Source organism: Chiloscyllium plagiosum, unplaced genomic scaffold, assembly GCF_037043375.1.
Source record: "Chiloscyllium plagiosum isolate Xiang-an unplaced genomic scaffold, Cpla_swu_hap1 HiC_scaffold_18, whole genome shotgun sequence".
Lineage (NCBI taxonomy): Eukaryota > Metazoa > Chordata > Chondrichthyes > Orectolobiformes > Hemiscylliidae > Chiloscyllium > Chiloscyllium plagiosum.
Genome location: NW_028270156.1, coordinates 82,506,908 through 82,527,582, shown reverse-complemented (window position 1 = coordinate 82,527,582; position 20,675 = coordinate 82,506,908). Strand labels below are relative to the sequence as shown.

The following is a 20,675-nucleotide window of genomic DNA, read 5'->3' as shown; positions in this document are numbered from 1 at the left end:
ACATTAGTGAACTAGATGGGGATGTTTCCCCAACAATCGACAATGAATTCATTGTTATCATTCGATTCTTAGTTCAATATTTTTATTGAATTCAAATTACACTATCTGCCGTGGCGGGATTCAAACCCAGCTCCCCAGATCGTTGTCTGGGTCTCTGGGTTTAGTGTCTGGCGATAATAACACCAGGCCATCAATGCCTCTTCTCTTGGGAAATGAGTTAGGGTGAGTGACTGAGGTATCAGTGAGGCAGCACAGCAGCACCAAAGATCCCACAGTATTGTGGCTCAGTAGTTAGCGCTGTTGCCTCAGCATGAGGGAACTTGTTTTAATGCCAGCCTCGAATTTCCACATTCGCCCCAGTGTCTGTAAGGGTTTCCTTTGCGTGTTCCAGTTTGCTCCCACAGTCCAAAGATGTGTAGGTTAGTTGGATTAACCGTGTTAAATTTACCATAATGGCCTGATGCAGTAGATGAGGTGTTGGGATGTGCCGGAAAATCTAATGTGAAAAGATCCTTTGGGGCCTTGAACAGAAGTGGGGGGGGTGGAGGTGTGGGCGCAGGTGTTTCAGTTGTTCGCACAGCTGCCTCAGTGACAGGGACCTGGGTTTGATTCCAACCTCAGACAACTGTCTGTGTGGAGTTTGCACATTCTCCGCGTGACTGCATGGCTTTCCTCCAAGTGTTCCAGTTTCCTCCCACAGTCCAAAGATGCGCAGGTTCGGTGCATAAGCCATGGTAAATTGCCCATGTTTCCAGGCGCAGTTGATAAGGTGTTTGGATGTGCATGAAAACTCTGCCTGATTTGAGAAGATTCTTTGGGACCTTGGACAGAGGTGATGGGTGAGGTGTGGGCGCAGAATTTAAATCTCTTGCCGCGGCAATGGAGTGTCCTGTGTTTTGGAGGGTGTGTTGGTGGGATGGTGTGGACATAACAAGCGAGTCGCAGAGGGAATGGTCTGCAGATAGGGGTGGGAAGGGAAATAAGTCTCTGATAACAGCATCTGACTGTAGGTAGCGGAAATCGCAGAGGTTATGTTGAGATTAATGTAGTGTATATGGAGAGTAGCATTTTATGAAGGGGAAGACAGCAGGGTTATATTCTATTGTGGTTGGAGGAGTGGTGTAAAGGCGGAGGTGCGGGAAGTGCAGGATATATATTGGAGTGCATTGTTGATCAAGTGGAAGGGAAATTGCAGTCCTTGAAATAGGAAAGCATTCTGGGCTGTTCTGGAGTGGAATTGCTCCTCCTGGGAGCAGATGTGGAGGAATTGGGAGTCCAGGATGACGTTTTAAAGGAGTATACTCGAGAGAAATCAGGAGAGCAAAAAGGGGACAGGAAATAGCTTTAGGAAACGGTTTAAGGAAAATACAACGAGATTAAGCAAATACATCAAGGATAAAAGAATAAACAGGCAGTAAATAGGACCCCTTAAAGATCAAGAAGGGCATCGAAGGGACCACAAGAGGTGGTAGAGATATTATGTGAGTATTTTATATCATTTATTTATTAGAGAATGTTGTGGAAACTAGAGTATGGAGAAATAATAGTGATAATTTGACAAGTGTTCAAATTACAGATGAGGAGGTACTGGATACCTTAAATCACACCAAGGTGCATAAAGCCCTGGGAACTGATTAGGTGTATTTCAGATGATTGTGGAAAGCTAGGGCCCGTCTCTGAGATATTTGCCTCATCAATAGCGACAGGTGAAGTGCTGAAAGACTGGTGCCATTATTGTTTTAAAATGGTAAGGGAATGCCAGGGAACAAGAGAACAGCGAGTCTGAAGTCAATGGTAGGCGAATTGTTGCAAGGGAATCTGAGGAATAGGATTTACATGTGTTTGAGCAGAAAAATGTGTTGCTGGAAAAGCGCAGCAGGCCAGGCAGCATCCAAGGAGCAGGAGAATCGACGCCTCTGGCATAAGTCCTTGTGTTTGAAAAGTCCTGGAATGATTAAGGAGTGTGAACACGGCTTTTTTTGCGGAGGAAATCGTCTCACTAACTTGGTTGAGTCTTTTGAAGAGGTGATAAAGAAGGATAATGAAGGCAGATGAAGGTTAATGAAGGACGCTGTCAAAATGGACTTCAGAAAGGCATTCAACAATGTTACACAAAGCAGTCTGGTTAGGAAAGTTAGATACAGGGAATGCAGGGAAAACTAGCCATTTGGATACAAAATTGTCTTGAAGGTAGGAGACAGAGGGTAACGGAGGGTTGTTTTGTGGACTGGAGGCCTGTGAGCAACAGTATGCGGGGTCCTTATATAAATGACTTGGATGTGAATATATGAGGTAGATTTACAGAAGACTCCAAGATTGGAAATGTAGTGGACAGTGAAGAAGGTTAGTTCAGATTAAAATGCGAACTTGGTCCGATGAACCAATAGGCTGAGGCTGAGGAATGGTCGACAGAGCTGAATTTAGATCAATGCGAAGTGCTTGTATTTTGGAAAGGCAAATCAGGGCAGGACTTGTTCACTTAATGGTAAGGTCCTGGGGAGCGTTGCTGAACGAAGAAACCTTGGAGTGCAGGTTCATATTTCCTGGAAAGTCGAGTGTCAGGTAGGCAGGGTAGTGAATGCAGCGTTTGGTACGCTCTCCGTTATTGGTCAATGCATTGAATGCAAATGTTTGTGAAGTCATATTGTGGCTGCAAAAGACATTGATTAAGGCTCATCTGGAACTCTGTTTTCAGTTCCAATCTCCCTGTTCTCGGAATGATGTTGTGAAACTTGAAAGGTCTCAGACAAGACCGTCTCACCTGGACCGTCTCAGACTCCTCCCTCCCCTTCCTAGACCTTTCCATTTCTATCTCGGGTGACCGAATCAACACGGACATCTACTATAAACCTACCGACTCCCACAGATACCTAGACTACACCTCCTCCCACCCTGCCCTCTGTAAAAACGCCATCCCATTTTCCCAATTCCTTCGTCTCCGCCGCATCTGCTCCCAGGAGGACCAGTTCCAAAACCGTACAATCCAGATGGCCTCCTTCTTCAAGGACCGCAATTTCCCACCAGACGTAGTCAACGATGCCCTCCACCGCATCTCTTCCACTTCCCGCTCCTCCGCCCTTGAGCCCCGCCCCTCCAACCGCCACCAGGACAGAACCCCACTGGTCCTCACCTACCACCCCACCAACCTCCATGTACAACGTATCATCTGCCGTCATTTCCGCCACCTCCAAACGGACCGCACCACCAGTGATATATTTCCCTCCCCACCCCTATCAGCGTTCCGAAAAGACCACTCCCTCCGTGACTCCCTCATCAGGTCCACACCCCCCCACCAACCCAACCTCCACGCCCGGCACCTTCCCCTGCAACCGCAAGAAATGCAAAACTTGCGCCCACACCACCCCCCTTACATCCCTCCAAGGCCGCAAGGGACACTTCCATATCCGCCACAAATTCACCTGCACCTCCACACACATCATCAATTGCATCCACTGCACCCGATGTTGCCTCCTCTATATTGGGGAAACAGGCCGCCTACTTGCGGAACGTTTCAGAGAACACCTCTGGGACACCCAGACCAACCAACCCAACCACCCTGTAGCCCAACACTTTAACTCCCCCTCCACCAAGGACATGCAGGTCCTTGGACTCCTCCATCGCCAGACCATGGCAACACGACGGTTGGAGGAAGAGCGCCTCATCTTCTGCCTGGGAACCCTCCAACCACAAGGGATGAACGCAGACTTCTCCAGTTTCCTCATTTCCCCTCCCCCCACCTTGTCTCAGTCAAATCCCTCGAACTCAGCACCGCCTTCTTTGGGTTGGTGGGGGGGTGTGGACCTGATGAGGGAGTCACGGAGGGAGTGGTCTTTTCGGAACACTGATAGGGGAGGAGAGGGAAATATATCCCTGGTGGTGAGGTCCATTTGGAGGTGGTGGAAATGACGATGGTTGATACAATTTATATGGAGGTTGGTGGGGTAGTAGGTGAGGACCAGTGGGGTTTGTACTGGTGGCGATTGGAGGGCCGGGGCTCAAGGGCGGAGGAGAGGGAAGTGGAGGAGATGCGGTGGAGAGCTTCGTCGACCACGTCTGGGGGAAATTGCGGTCTTTGAAGAAGGCAGCCATCTGGGTTGTTTGGTATTGCAACTGGTCCTCCTTGTAAATCTTTTCTGAAACCTTTCCAGTTTCACAGCACCATTCTGATAGGAGGCAGGCCAGAATTGTACACAATATTCCAAAATTGGCCTAACCAATGTCCTGTACAGCAACATGCCCTCTCACATTCTACATTCAGTGCTCTAACCAATAAAGGAAAATATACTGAACACGTTCTTCACTATTCTATCTACCTGTGGCTTGATTTGCAAGGAACTATCAACCTGCATTCCAAAGTCTCTTTGTTCTGCAAGACTCTCCAGGACCTTGCTATTAAGTGTATAAATCCTGCCCTGATCCGTCTTTCCAAAATGCAACACCTCACATTTATCTAAATTAAATCCCATTTGATCAATATCCCATTGTACTGTGATGTAACCTTCTTCACTGTCCACAATACCTCCAATTTTTTATGACCTGCAAACCTCCTATGTTGACATCTAAATCATTGAAATGAATGACGAAACAAATCCAGACAAAAACCATTCATTTCCCTGGGTTTGAATGTACTCTGTGTAAATCCTCGAGAAAGCTGCACATGCGTCTGGCTGAACTTTGCCCTGTACAAAGCTGGCGGCCGCGCACGTGTCCAGTGAATCGTTGCCCGATTAAAGCTGGCGGCGCGCACTCAGACCTGCAGCCGTGCTGAGGCAAATCCCCGTTTACTGCAAACAAGGGACTGGGACGTTCAGATTTGTGTTTTCCGACGTGCACAATTTGTTTGTAAAACCTCTCCTTTCATAGCACACTTTTTTCTCCCGTTTCCTTCTGTTTATTTCTTTCCTTACTGTATCGTTTCGCTCCATAACTTCCCGAGCAGTCACGACAGCGACTCTATGCTGCGCGCGAGGGTGATCAGTGTAGTTCCACCCCTCATTCTGATTGGTTGGAGGACCAACCGCCCCGACAGGTACACTAGCACCGCCCACCGTCCTTTCATTGGTCCGGCGCTGATATCAATCACCCGGGGCCCCTTTGTTGGCGAGAACATGCGCAGTACTTCCTGCTTTTGCTGATATTCATCGTTCCAAGAGTGAGGGACAATGTTAAAAAGCACACAGCATCATAGCACAACCACCGGATGAAGAAGCAGCAAAGCTAGTGCTTCCAAATAAACCTGCTGGTCGAGATCCTGTGTGATTTTTAATTTTTAGTTTTGGCAAGTCCTGAATCAACAAACACGGGGATAATGGGTAAAAGGAGCTTGGTATGAAGGCGCGGTCAGTGGAGTTTTTGAATGTGTTGAAGTTTATGAAAGTTCAGTCAAGAGAACAATGAAATAGTCATGTCTGGAAGTAAACAAACAAGTAAACAGCTGAGGGTGCAATATTGGGTAATGTGATAGGAGAGTTTACTGAAGGTAAGAAGTCCCTTTGTGTGAGCTCTGCAGTAGATTTCCTTTATTCATGGAGGAAATTGCCTTCCTACTCATGGCTACATAGCTGTGATTGATGAAGCAATGCCATCTGATTTGAAAACACCCCATTTTCACTCCTTTTCACAACATCTGAGATCTTTAGCACGCTCTTCTTTGGAGACAAAAAAACATGAAATGGAGTCTCAAGAAATCGGAGCAGAAGTAGGGCATTCATTAGCCAGTCTGTCTGAGTCATCCAGAGTCAAACATCATGACTGGAGGTGGACTTTTTGTGTTTATTGTGGATGCTATTACAGAGTACAAAAATAATGCATAACATAGTTCTTTAGTACTGAAAACAACAAATACTGAAGGTCCCAGTAGGGAGCTGATGGCTCTGTGATATTATTGCTAGACGAAATTGCAGTTACTACTCAATACCTTAGCTACAGAGTACTGTGGCCCTGGTGTCAAAAGCCTCCATTGACTTGTTCAATTACAACATAGTTTAGGACAATTGCAAAATGTAACTGTGGCTGAAAAGAATAGAAGCATAGTCATACAACATGGAAACAAACGCTTCGGTCCAACTAGTCCATGCCAACCAAATTTCCCAAAACATGCTAGTGCAGTTTGTCTGCATTTGGCCCATATTCCTCAACCATTCCTATTCATGTAGTTCTTCAAATATCTTTTCAATGTTGTAACTGAACTTGCACCTACCACTTCCTCTGGCCGTTCATCCCGAGTTCCAAACAATCTGTGAAAAAGTTGGAAACTGATAGTTTAATTGTTGACAACGGTGTGTGAATCGCTGGGGATTATTGTTCGTTCAAGACCACACCTTGCTGAGCACAGCTCAGGATCTCAAGAGATTCCTAAATGTGGCTTGGGACTCCTTGTGGGTTATCACAGGCTGCTCAAGGCCTTGTGTTTTTCGCAGTGCAGCTATCTATGGGTGGGGGTGTTGTGGAAGGAAGGAGGAGGTGTTTAGGAATTAATTCATTTATGGAATGTGGGTGTCACTAGCTGTGCCAACATTTATTGCCTCATTCTAATGCCCTTGAGAAGGTGATGGTGAGCTCCCTTTTTGAATCACTGTAGTCCATGTGGGTTGTAGGCCTATTGGTAGTGCTGTTGGGAGGGAGTTCCAGAATTTTGGCTCAATGACACTTCAGGACCCCTGAAAGATTTTCAGCTCCAGATGGTAGTGGGTTGGAAGGGAACCTGCAGGAGGTGGTGTTACCATGAATCTGCTTCCGTTTTCATTTTGTTGGTATTGGTCATAGGTTTGGAAGATACAATCGAAGTATTATGAATTGATGTAATTAATGTATCTTTTAGATAGTACATAGTGCTGCTCTGGGCATCAGTGGAGGGGAGAGTGAATGTGGAAGCCAATCAACCAGTCTGCTTTTTTCTGATGCTGTCAAGTTGAACGTTCATGGAACTGCACCCAAACCTAGACAATAGCGAATATTCTATTGCACTCCTGAGTTGTGTCATGTAGATGGCAGACAGGCTTCAGAGATTCGGGGGAGGGTAGTTTATTTACAATAGTTATATGGATAGTCCACTCCAATTTCTAGTCAATAGTAAACACTCAGAATTTGATGGTGGGAGTTTTGGCGACTGTGGGTTTCGAGACAAAGGCTGCATGGTGTTTTGTGAAGGAGCTTCAGGCTGAAAGCTAGGGAGGAGAGAATAAGTTAGAGGCTAGAAATGGATAATTGGAGAAAGATTCTGCAAAGGATCACAACATCCCCACCCATAGATAGCTGCACTGCGCAAACACAAGGCCTTGAGCAGCCTGTGATAACCCACAAGGAGTCCCAAGCCACATTTAGGAATCTCTTGAGATCCTGAGCTGTGCTCAGCAAGGTGTGGTCTTGAACGAACAATAATCCCCAGCGATTCACACACCGTTGTCAACAATTAAACTATCAGTTTCCAACTTTTTCACAGATTGTTTGGAACTCGGGATGAACGGCCAGAGGAAGTGGTAGGTGCAAGTTCAGTTACAACATTGAAAAGATATTTGAAGAACTACATGAATAGGAATGGTTGAGGAATATGGGCCAAATGCAGACAAACTGCACTAGCATGTTTTGGGAAATTTGGTTGGCATGGACTAGTTGGACCGAAGGGTTTGTTTCCATGTTGTATGACTACGCTTCTATTCTTTTCAGCCACAGTGCTGGGTCCAGCTGGTGTGCTGACACTACTGTAGAGATATTGTGGCTCACGCCACCAAATCAAAAAGCCTGTCACCATAGACTTTCCAATACCATGCCCATTAAACACCTTGTATTAGTCCATTCTTCTTACTGCCTCCTTTTGACATAAGAACAGAAGAGCATTAGAATTAGGAGCAGGATTATTAAAAAAAGCCCTTTGCACCTGCTCTACCATTTGAGACATTCATGGCTAATCTCATCTTGGACTGAACACCACTTTTCTGACAACTCTACTTAACTCTTCAACCCATTACTAATTAATAATCTGTGTGTCTCCTACGTAAATTTACTTAATGTCGCATTGTTTTGGGGTAGTGAATTCCACTGGATCCCACATCCTCTAAGGGAAGTAATCCATCCAACTTCCCCTTTAATGTAAACTTACGACTCCTCATTTTAGATTGAATCATCTTCTGTGCATCTACTTGTTCAATCCTTTGACCATTTTATAGACCTCAAGGATACAATGACGATGTACAAAGGATACAATACAATGACAAATAGTGGTTGTAGGTCGGCTTGTGACATTTTAATAACTGTAGCAGAGGATGTTTGTTCAAAATTGAACTGGACAGTTAGTGCTTTTCTAATAAGAAATCGTTGACAAGATTAAGTACATTAATATATTGGAGTTTTGTTTTTAGGAAAACCTACTGTTGGGAAGATTTGGTTAAGGGAATATTGCAGTCAAAGCTGTGCAAGATTAACCTTCACCCATATGTGAGGTAGTACACTGTGGTCAAATGAATAAAGAGACCACTTCCTCTTTGGAAATATCTCCTTAAATAGGGCAGAAGGATCTGGAGATAGGAATGAGTCTGGGACGTCATAGCAATTACAGAAACTTGGCTCAGGGATGGGCAGAACTGGCAGCTTAATGTTCCATGATACAAATGCTACAGGAAAGATAAAAAGGGAGGCAAGAGAGGAGGGAGAGTGACATTTTTAATAAGGGATAGCATGACAGCTGTGCTGAGGGAGGATATGCACGGAAATACATCCAGGGAAGTTATTTGAGTGGAACTGAGAAAAAAGAAAGGGATGATAACCTTATTGGAATTGTATTATAGACCCCCTAATAGTCAGAGGGAAATTGAGAAACAAACTTGTAAGTAGATCTCAGCTATTTGTAAGAACAATCGGGTAGTTATGGTAGGAGATGTTAACTTTCCAAACATAGTCTGGGACTGCCATAGTGTTAAAGGTTTAGATGGAGAGGAATTTCTTAAGTGCGTACAAAACAATTTTCAGATTCTGTATGTGGATATTCGTACTAGAGAAGGTGCAAAACGTAGCCTATTCTTGGGAAATAAGGCAGAGCAGGTGACTGAGGTGTCAGTGGGGGAGCACTTTGGGGCCAGCGACCATAATTCTATTCGTTTTAAAATCGCGAAGGAAAAGGATACACTACATGTAAAAGTTGAAGTTCTAAATCGGAGAAAGGCAAATTTTGCCGGTATTAGGCAAGAACTTTCGAAAGCTGATAGGAGGCAGATGTTCGCAGGTAAAGGGACGGCTGGAAAATTGGAAGCCTTCAGAAATGACATAACAAGAATCCAGGGAAAGTATATTCCTGTCAGGGTGAAAGGAAACGCTGTAGGTATAGGGAATGTTGGATGACTAAAGAAATAGAGGGTTTGGTTATGAAAATGAAGGAAGCATATGTTAGGTATTGACAGAATAGATACAGTGAATCCTTAGACTATAAAGGAAGCAAGAGTGTACTTAAGAGGAACATCGGAGGGCAAAAAGGGGACATGAGTTAGGTTTGGCAAATACATTTAAGAAGAATCCAAAGGTTTTTACAAATATATGAAGGACAAAAGGGTAACTAGGGAGAAAATAGGTCCCCTCAAAGATCAGCAAGGCGGCCTTTGTGTGGAGCCACAGAAAATGGAGGAAATACTAAATGAATATTTTGCATCAGTATTTACTGTGCAAAACGATATGGAAGATACAGACTGTAGGGAAATAGATGAGGAGGAAGTGCTAGATGTCTTGGAACAGGTAAAAGTGGTTAAATCCCCAGGATCTGATCATGTGTACCCGAGACCTGTGTGGGAATCGAGAGAAGTGAATGCTGAGCCTCTTGCTGAGACATTTGTATCATCGATAGTCACAGGTGAGGTGCCGGAAGACTGGAGGTTGGCAAACGTGGTGCCACTGTTTAAGAAGGGTGGTAAAGACAAGCCAGGGAACTATAGACCGGTGAACCTGACCTTGTTGGTGGGCAAGTTGTTGGAGGGAATCTTGAGGGACAGGATGGATATGTATTTGGAAAGTCAAGGATTGATTAGGGAGAGTCAACACGGCTTTGTTCGTGGGATGTCATGTCTCACAAACATGATTGATTTTGTTGAAGTAACAAAGAGGATTGATGAGGGCAGAGCAGTAGATGTGACCTATATGGACTTCAGTAAGGCGTTCAACAAGGTGCCCCATGGGAGACTAATTAGCAAGGTTAGATCTCATGGAATACAGGGAGAACTAGACATTTGGATTCGGAATTGGCTCAAAGGTAGAAGATGGAGTGTGGTGGTGGTGGTGGAGGGTTGTTTTTCAGACTGGAGGCCTGTGACCAGTGGAGTGCCACACGGATCGGTGCTGGGACCTCTACTTTTTGTCATTTTCATAAATGATTTGGATGAGAACATAAGAGGTACAGTTAGTAAGTTTGCAGATCAAACCAAATTTGGAGGTGTCGTGGACAGCAAACAGGGTTACCGCAGATTACAACAGGATCTTGATAAGATGATTCAATGGTCTGAGAAGTGGCAGATGGAGTATAATTCAGATAAATGCGAGGTGCTGCATTTTGGGAAAGCAAATCTTGGCAGAACTTATACACTTATTGGTAAGGTCCTAGGGAGTGATGCTAAACAAAGAGACTTTGGAATGCAGGTTCATAGCTCTTTGAAAGTGGAGTCGCAAGTAGGTAGGATAGTGAAGAAGGCGTTTGGTATGCTCTACCTTTATTGGTCAGAGTATTGAGTACAGGAGTTGGGAGGACATGTTGCGGCTTTACATGACATTGGTTAGGCCACTGTTGGAATATTGCGTGCAGTTCTGGTCTCCTTCCTATCAGAAAGCTGTTGTGAAACTTGAAAGGGTTCAGAAAAAAATTTACAAGGATGTTGCCAGGGTTTGAGGATTTGAGCTACAGGGAGAGGCTGATCAGGCTGGGGCTGTTTTCTCTGGAGCGTCACAGGCTGAGGGGTGACCTTATAGAGGTTTACAAAATTATGAGGGGCGTGGATAGGGTAAATAGGCAAAGTCTTTTCCCTGGGGTCAGGGAATCCATAAGTAGAGGGCATAGGTTTAGGATGAGAGGGGAAAGATATACAAGAGACCTGAGGGGCAATGTTTTCACGCAGAAGGTGGTATGTGTATGGAATGAGCTGCCAGAGGAAGAGGTGGAGGCTGGTACAATTGCAACATTTAAGAGGCATTTGAATGTGTATATGAATAGGAAGGGTTTGGAGGGATATGGGTCGGCTGCTGGCAGGTGGAACTAGATTGGGTTGGTATATCTGCTCGGCATGGACAGGTTGGACCGAAGGGTCTGTTTCCATGCTGTACATCTCCATGACTCTATAATGGTGTTACCATGTTCTCTACATGCCTGTGTCATTTTAGGTGGCAGAGGTCGCAGGCTTTGAAGATGCTGTTGACGGAGTTTAGTGAGTTGCTGCAGTGATCATATAGTGCACATATCTCTCACTGTTTATTGGTGAAGGGAGTGAATGTATAGGTTGGTGAATGCGGTGCTGATCATGCGGGTTGCTACATCCTATCTGGTGTTATCTTTCTTGGGCATGTACTGGGGAGACAGGAAGTGAGTTACTAAGGGTAAAAATTTCAGCCTCTGACCTGTTTTTGTTGACATAATGTTATATAGCTGTTCCGGTTCAGTTTCAGGTCGAGGTTAACTCTATCGTGTTAATCGTGAGGAAATCAGTGATGATAATATCTCTTAATATCAAAACGATTGCATGAGCAGGTCATTCCTTGGCATATATGGTGTGCATGCCAACCATGCTGCCATGATATTATGGTCACATATGCCAGACTAGCTGTGGGCAGAAGATTTTCTTCTTCAAAGACTATGCATGCATTAGTTGAGACGTTATGGCTGCTTAACATCTTTGTGGACACTTTTACTGACACCAACTCTTTATTGCAGATTTTCTTTTAAAGTACCCTTTTTAATTTTGTGTCCATAAACAATATTTAGTTGAAATAAATTTTCTCCAATTTGAGTATGACAAGCGTTTTGGGGCATTAAAATTATAAAATATCAAGAAGAATTTGCTGTTTCACAAAATCTTAAACCATGACCATTCTCTTTTTGGTTTAGTTGCTTATTCAGCAGTGGTGAAAATGTGTGATCTTCCTGGGCAGATTTACCCAAGTTGTCTGTAAATTAGAACATCAATATATCATGTGTAGGAGCCACGGTTTAATAAAGAATTTGAATCTCTTGTCAAGAGGGAGAAAATGCTTATGTTAGGAAGTGACGCGAAGCTCAGTTAGGAATCTTAACAGTTACAAGTTAACCATAAACGACCTAGAGAGAGAGCTAAGAAAAGCCAGGAGGAGACTCGAGAAGTCTTTGTCAGACAGGATCAAGGAAAACCATAAAGCTTTCTATGGATATATCAGGAATAAAAGAATGACTAAATAAAGATTAGAGCCAATCAAGGATAGTGTTGGGAAGTTGAGCGTGGAGTCCGAGGAGATGGGGAAGCACTAAATTTTTTTTTTCTTTGTCAGCATTCACATTGGAAAAAGGCAGTGTGGTCGAAGAGAATACTGCGATGCAGACTACTAGATGAGGATTGAGGTTCATGCGGATGTTCACAATTCTGGAAAATGTGAAAAAATGTATATTCCCTGGGCTGGATTGCATTAATCCTCGGATTGTCTGGGATGCCAGGGAGATCATTGCCGAGCCTTTGGCTTTCATCTTTATATCGTCATTGTCTACAGGTATAGTACCAGAAGAATTGAGGGTAGCGAATGTTGATTCCTTGTTAAAGAAGGGGAGAAGACCCTGCTAATTATAGACCAGTGAACCTTACTTCGGTTGTGGGAAAACTGTTTGAAAAGGTTATAAGAGAAAGGATTTATAATCATCCCGAAAGGAATAAGTTGATTAGTAATAGTCAATACAGTTTTGTGAACGTTAGGTCATGCCTCACAAACCTTATTGAGTTATTTTGAGAAAGTGACCAAACAGCTGGATGAGGTTAAAACAATTGCTGTGGTGTCTGTGGATTTCAGTAAAGCATTTGATAAGCATACCCACGGGAGACTATTCCACAAAATACGGAGGCATGGGATTGTGGGTGATTTAGTGGTTTGGATCAGAAATTGGCTAGCTGAAAGAAGACAGAGGCTGGTGGCTGATGGGAAATGTTCAGTAACGAGTGATGTACCGCAAGGATTTTATTTGGGTCCACTACTGTTTGCCATTTTTATAAAAGACCTAGATGAGGGCATCGAGGGCTGAGTAAATAAGGTCAGTGGAGTCGTGGAGAGCGCTGAAAGATGTTGTAGGTTTCAGGGGATATAGATAAGCTGCAGAGCTCGGCTGAGGGTTTAATGCAGAAAAGTGTGATTCACTTAGGAAGGAGCAACAGAAATAAAGAGTACTGGAATAATGGTAAGATCCTTGGCAATGTAGATGAGCTGAGAGATCTCTTGTCCATGTACATAGATCTCTTAAAGTTGCCACCTATGTTGCTAGGGTTGTTGAGAAGTCATACCGTGTGTTATCTTTTATTGGGCGAAGGACTGAGTTTCGGCGCCATGGGGTAATGTTGCAGCTGTAGAAAACCCTCGTGCGACCACACTTGGAGTATTGGGTACAGTTCTGGTCACTGCATTATAGAAAAGATGTGGAAACTTTAGAAATGGTGCAGAGGAGATTTACTAGGGTGTAAACTGGTATGGAGGGAAGGTCTTATGAGGAAAGGCTGAGGAAATTGAGATTATTTTCATTAGAGAGAAGATTGAGAGGTGACTTAATTGAGACATATAAGAATGTTGGAGGATTAGATTGAGTGGACAGAGTGAGCCTTTTTCCTCAGATGGAAATGGCTGGCACGAGCAGACATAGCTTTAATTTGAGGGGTGATAGATATAAGACAGATGTCAGAGGTAGTTTCTTTACTCGGAGTTAAAGGGGTGTGGAATGCACTGCCTGTAAAAGTAGTCGACTCAGCAACTTTAAGGACATTTAGATGGTCATTGGAAAAACATATGATTGGTAATGGAATAATGTAGGTTTGATGGGCTTTAGAATGTTTTCACAGGTCGGCGCAGCATCAAGGGCCAAAGGGTCTGTACTGTACTGTAATGTTCTATGTAAGTAGGATTAATGTTCAAAGAAGATTTAGCTTACATTGTATATATTAATTTGATTTTGTTACACTTCAAAAGCGTTCTGTAAAACTTCTGTTAATCCATGATTGCTATCAGCAAAGTTTCTAGTCTACCTTGCCATTACAATATCATTTCTTTTAGGATGTTACAGAAAAGATATGAGAATGATTTGTCTGCTCGTGACAAATATCAACTTGAGACTCAATACTTTTGTTAAATTGAGAATATGTGCAGATGTTTATTTATGTCGAGGTCAAATCTTTGTAACCTAAACCTCTGTATGCAGAAATACCTGCTGCTGAGAATAACATCCTTTGTATTCATAGATATCACGTTTTATTCTGCATTCTGTAGAAATGACAGCACAAGACATTGAGCTTTCAGCCGAATGCATATGTGCTTCTGTTCTTTCGCTCCTTGTAATCTGGCTCCTACCTGCTATCAGCATATCCTACAAAGGTGTCCAAACATACTTGCAGTTGATCATGTACATAGGAATGGGACTAGGTTGTTGAGCCACTCATTTGTTTACATTTAGCAATAATCCTTTCTTTTAGAGTAATAATAATTATTTTAAAATTGATCTGCATCTACCTTCCATGGTCTGTTTCTCTGAATAATCATTCCCAAAAACCAAAACAATCTGTCTAAACTTTTAACTTTTCAATTTAGTCAAAGCCTAACATATTTTCTTTTTGAATGGACCAAAACGGGGAGGGGTAAGAAAGGGTAGATATTGGGATTCGCACAACCCCATGTACGAAAGACCTTTCCTGAATGGTTTAGCATTGGTTTTAAAATTATGACCCCTTGTTCTGATCTCCCACACCAGAAAAACCTTACTGCGACTGCTCCCCAAGTCGTGAAGTGTTTTTCTTCCCCTCATCTTTTTTTTACCCCATCGCCCTGGTGTAACAGTCTCAGAATTGAATTGCAATGTGAAAATGTTCACGAGTGCCAAGCTTGCTTTGCCTTTCAATATTTGTGGTGGGAAACTGGAGATCCATGCAAATGTTGCAGTAATTGTTCTTCCTGGTGGAATTATCAGCTTTATATCATTGTGGAAGTTTTCTTTTATCCTATGAAGAAGATTATATAAACGATAGAGGATGCAAAGAGGCCTAATTAAAGAGGTACCATGCTCAATGGTCTCAAAGTGCCAAAAACCCGGCACCGTGCCTCTCAATGCCAGGAACCAAGTTTCGATTCCACCTTCAGGTGACTGTCTGTGTGGAGTTTGCACATTCTCCACGTGTCTGCGTGGGGTTCCTTCCGCAGTCCACAAATGTGCAGGTTAGGTGGATTGGCCATGCTAAATTGTCCATTGTACCGAGGGATGTGCAGGCTAATGAATGAGCCATGGGAAATGCAGGGTTACAAGGAAAGCATAGGCGAGTGAGTCTGGGTGGGACGCTGTTCGAAGGGTCATTGTAGACTCAATGGGCTAAATGGCCTGTTCCAACACTGTAGGAAATCTATGATTTGTTCCAAACAGTTCACATCAGTGTTACTGCTCCACTCGAGTCTCCTGTCACCTTTGCTCATCTATTATTCTAACCCTCTATTCTTCTGTGCCTCTTATCTTGTCTATCTTCCCCTCAAACACACGTATGAGATTGGATTCAACCACTCCCTGTGCTTCATTTTTGTTATTCAATTCTGCAGAACTCCCATGTCTCCCTGTTGGATTTCTTGGTGATGTCTTTGTGACGCAAGGTATACTCTTCCATTTGAAAGGAAACATTCTATCTGTAACCAGTCGGTTAAATCCTCTCATCATTTTAAAGTCCTCTATCACGTTCCTTTATGGCCTCCTTTCAGAGAAGAGAGATGAAGCCTGTCAATCTTTTGCTGACACTTAAACGCATACATTTCTGTGATCCACCTTGTCAATCTTGTCCGTGTACCCACTTCTGTTTCTCTTTTTCTATTTATTGTATGGTGATCACCCTGCACACAATATCTACGTGTGGTTTAAGCAAGGTTTGATTCAGGTTTAGCATATTTAATACATAATTAGATGGGGATGATGTGCTAAACTACTGGTGTTTTTTTTCAGATCAAATTAATTTAGATAAATGTGAAGAACTGCATTTTGGTAAGGCAGATCATGCAGGACTTAACGGAAAGGTCCTGGTCAGTGTTGCCGAAGAAAGAGACCTTGGGGTGCAGGTTCGTAGTTCCATGAAAGCGGAATTTCAATCAGACCGGGTGGTGAGGAAGCCGTTTGGTATGCTTGCCTTTATTGGTTAGTGCATCGAGTGTAGGAGTTGGGATGTCATGTTGTGGCTGTACAGGATATTGATGAGGCCACTTTTGGAAGAATGCATTCAGTGCTGGTGTGTTGTGAAACTTGAAAAGGTTCGGAAAAGTTTTACAAGAATGTTGTTCGGATTGAAGGTTTTGAGTTATCGAGAGAGACTGAAGGATAATCTTCAAAATATTAAATTAGAAGGGGCATGAATAGGGTGAAGAGCCAAGGTCTTTTCCCCAAGATAGGGGAGTCGAAAACTAGACAGCGTAGGTGAGAGAGGAAAGATTTAAAAGGGAACTAAGGCAAATTTTTCACGCATGTATGGAATGAGCCGCCAGAGGTGGTGGTGGAGGCAGCTAGAATTACAAGATTATAAAAGCATCCAGATGGGTATATCAATAGGAAGGGTTTAAAGTAATATGGGCCAAATGCTGGCAAATGAGACTAGATTAATTTAGAATATCTGGTCAGCATGGATAAAGCTGAAAATGTGTTGCTGGAAAAGCGCAGCAGGTCAGGCAGCATCCAAGGAACAGGAGAATCGACGTTTCGGGCATAAGCCCTTCTTCAGCATGGATAAAGGGCCTGTCTCCAATTTGTACATTGAGTCTAACTGACCATCTGTTTTTTGAGAATCATCATTTTCGTTCAGCTTGTTGGTTGATGCTCCAAATACTTGCTTGGTGTAACCCTTTCTCTCTCCCATGTCGTTGCAGATGCTGTAATAAATATTGTTATTTCGGTTGGCTGGATTGCTGGTTTGCAATGCTGTGATGCCAACAGCGCAGACTCAATTCCTTCATCTGCTGAGGTTACCTTGAAGGCTCCACCTTTTCAAACTTGTCCCTCACCTGAGGTTAAACCACCGCTTTTTCTGTCATGACAGATCAGCCGTACTGCCTTCCAGGGTTATAGTGACTTCATTTTTACTCAGTGATAAGTGATTAGAAATATTATATTCTTTATTGTTTGGTGTATTTCCTTTTGGTGACATTTGTTATGACACCTCGGGGCAGGGAAGGAAAATGTCTGATCGCTAAAAGTGGGGATAAAGTAGGCTTGCAGGGAGCAGAAAGTAAGGACTGCACATGCTGGAGATCAGAGTCAAGAATGTGGTGCTGGAAAACAAAGCAGGTCAGGCAGCATCCGAGGAACAGGAGAATTGATGTTTCGGGCATAAGCCCTTCATCAGGAATGAGGCTTGTTGGTCAGGACTGAGTGATAAATGGGAGAGGGTGAAGTTTGGGGGAAGGTAGATGGGAAAGCAATAGGTCGACGCAAGTAAAGGAGAAGGTGATCAGTCCAAGTGGGGAGTGATGGATGGATCCGGAGGGTGGTGCCGAGATACCACAGCACCAGGTGCAAAACCTGCGCCTATACCACTCCCTTCACCTCCGTCCAAGGCCCCAAGGGATCTTTCCACATCCATCAGAAATTTACCTGCACCTCTATCAATGTCATCCATTGCATCCGTTGCAAATGGTGTGGTCTCCTCTACATCGGATAGACGGGATGTATTCTTGCGAATCATTTCAGAGAAGGTCTCTGGGACACCCGGACCCAGCAACCCCACCGCCCCGTGCCTGAACACTTGAACACCCCCATCTAATCCATCAAGGACATGCAGGTCCTGCGCCTCATCCACCTTCAAACCGTTGCCAACGCCTGGAGGAGGAACGCCTCATATTCTGCCTTGGGACCTTGACACCACACGGGATAAATGTGGATTTCAACAGCTGCCTCATTTCCCCTTACCCCATGTTATGCCATTCCCAAGCCTCCAACTCGGCACCGCCCTCTGAACCTGTCCATCATTCCCCCTCTGAATTATCACCTTCTCCCCAACTTTCATCCACCTATCGCTTTTCCAGCTACCTTACTCCAACCCCACCACCTCCCATTTATGCCTCAGCCTCACACAAGCCTCATTCCTGTTGAAGGGCTTATGCCCAAAACATCGATTCTCCTGATCCTCAGATATTGCCTGACCTGCAGCGCTTTTCCAGCATTACACTCTCGACACTTACCTTCACTGCAAAGTGCTACGAGTTAACTATCAGTTTCATAGATAATTGTGGAATTGATTTTGTTCATTGAGAAATTTGGGCTACTCCACCATCAATGATAACAGCCCTTCAGGTGAACAGTTCTTACAGGAAAAACAGCACTTAAGAGTCACGATGCTAATTGGGACAAACGTTTGAGCCAATTTAGGAACTTGAGACTGGGTATCCATGAGGCACTATGGGCCATCATCATCAGCAGAATTGTACTCCTCGATCTACTGTCTCATGGTTTGGCATGTCACGCACTGAACCATTAGCATCAAATCAGCCCTGGTTCATTGGAGAGTGCAAGAGAGCATCCCTGAAGCAGCATCATTCGTACATAAAAGCGAAGTGCCAACCTCGTGAAGCTATCAAAGGGGACTACTTGTGCACCAAACCACATAAACAGCAAGTGATAGGCACAGCTAAGCGATCCCACAATCAGTGAATTAGATCTATATTCTGTAGTTCTGTCGCATCCAGTCGTCAATGGTTGTGGAAAATCTTTTTTTTTTGACAAAAAGCTTGCTGGAAGAGAAGACTCTCAAGTATCCCTATCGTCAATAATGAAAGAGCACAACACATTAGTGAAAAAGTTAAGGCACAAGCAATTGCAGAAATCTTCAGTCAGGCGTAAATGATCCATTTTGGCATTCGCCAGCGGTCCCCAACTTTGTAAATACCAATCTTTAATAAATTTGATTCATCCACACGATACCAAGGAATGGTTAGAAACACTGGATACTGCAAATACTATGGGATGACAAAATTCTGGAGTCAAAACGACAACATAGAAAATTGCCCGGATATGTCCTGTACACAAGCAGAACAAATCCAACCTGGCCATTTACCGCCCTATTACTGTCGATCACCAATAAAATGATGGAAGGGGTCATCTGCAATGCTAACAAGAAGCACCTGCTCAGCAATAATCTGCTCAGCGATGCCGAGGTTTGGCTCTTCCTGGGCCACTCAGCTCTTGACTTCATTACAGCCTTGGATCAAATATGGACAAACGAGCTGAATTGCAGAGGTGAGATGAGGTCACAGGTTTTGACTTCAGAGCCACATTCGGTGGCATCAAGGAGGCTGAGCAAAATTGGAAACATTGGGTATTGGGGAAAATTTTTCTTCTGGTGTCATACCTGCGAAGTAGGAAGATGGGTGTGGTTGTAGGAGGTCAGTCATTTCAGCTCCAGGACATCTCTGAAGGAGTTCCTCAGGATACTGACCTGATTCCACTCATCTTCAGCCATTTCATCAATGACCTTCCCTCCATTATAAAGTCAGAATGTGCACTCATTGCTGAACATCCACAATGTTCAGCACTATTTGTAACTCTTCAGATACTGAAGCAAACTATGTTTAAATGCAGCAAGGACTGATCAATGCACAGGCTTGTGGCAAGAAATATTTGTACAATCCCAGTTAACGATCATCTGCAATAAGAGACAATCTAACAACCATCCCTTGACATAAATCTCCATCTCTGAATTTCCCCCTATTAAAACCCTGAGCGTTACCATTGACCAGAATCTCAACAGGACATACCACACACAGTGTGCGACAAGAGCAGGCCAGAGGCTAGGATTACTGTGGCGAGCAACGCACCTCCTGACTTCCCAATGTCTGTTCACCATCTCCAACACACAAGCCAAAATGGTGATGGTATGCTCCCCGCTTGGCTGGAATGGTGGAGTTCCAACAACACAAGAAGCTTGACTCCATCCAGGACATGCTGGCAGTTTGATTGACACCACATCCACATGCACTCACTCCCTACACCGCTAATGCTCAATAACAGCAGTATGTACGATCTAAAGATGCATTGCAGATATTCACCAAAGATCCTTAGGCAGCAACGCATAAACCTACAACACTTAAATCTCGAAGAAAAAATCCAGCAGATCCATAGCAGTTTTTTCTCATCTGGTAATCCCATAACAGGAATTAGTTGCATTTAAGACAGTATATAATTAACTAATAGTTTGCAAAATTCAGTGTTACTAATTCAAATAAAGTACCTTCAAATAACGAGTGGACCATAGTGATATTTCTGCAGTGTTGTACTCTTGCTGAAATAAAATGCATATAACTGAACCTGTCTTATTTAACCCTAAATCATCTGTTTTCATCATGCATCAGGCACAATAAATGTTAACAGATGATTTGTGTGCAATGGTACGATAAAATCTAGACTAGAAATCCTAAATATCAATTTCCAAAATATTCAGTGATGGTTTTCGAATTGATTGTTTCACACCCCACTGCGA

General features: G+C 43.6%; 1 protein-coding gene across 1 annotated transcript in view; it reads left to right on the top strand.

Annotated features, from left to right (window-relative positions):
- The window catches only part of LOC148147019 (uncharacterized), a 205,592-nt gene that overhangs the window by 49,059 nt on the left and 135,858 nt on the right, over positions 1-20,675 (top strand). The window contains exon 4 of the mRNA XM_087996851.1: positions 12,487-12,702. Within this exon, the coding sequence (XP_087852977.1) occupies positions 12,487-12,544 (58 nt within the window). The 3' untranslated portion in view covers positions 12,545-12,702. The remainder of the gene's footprint in view (positions 1-12,486; positions 12,703-20,675) is intronic.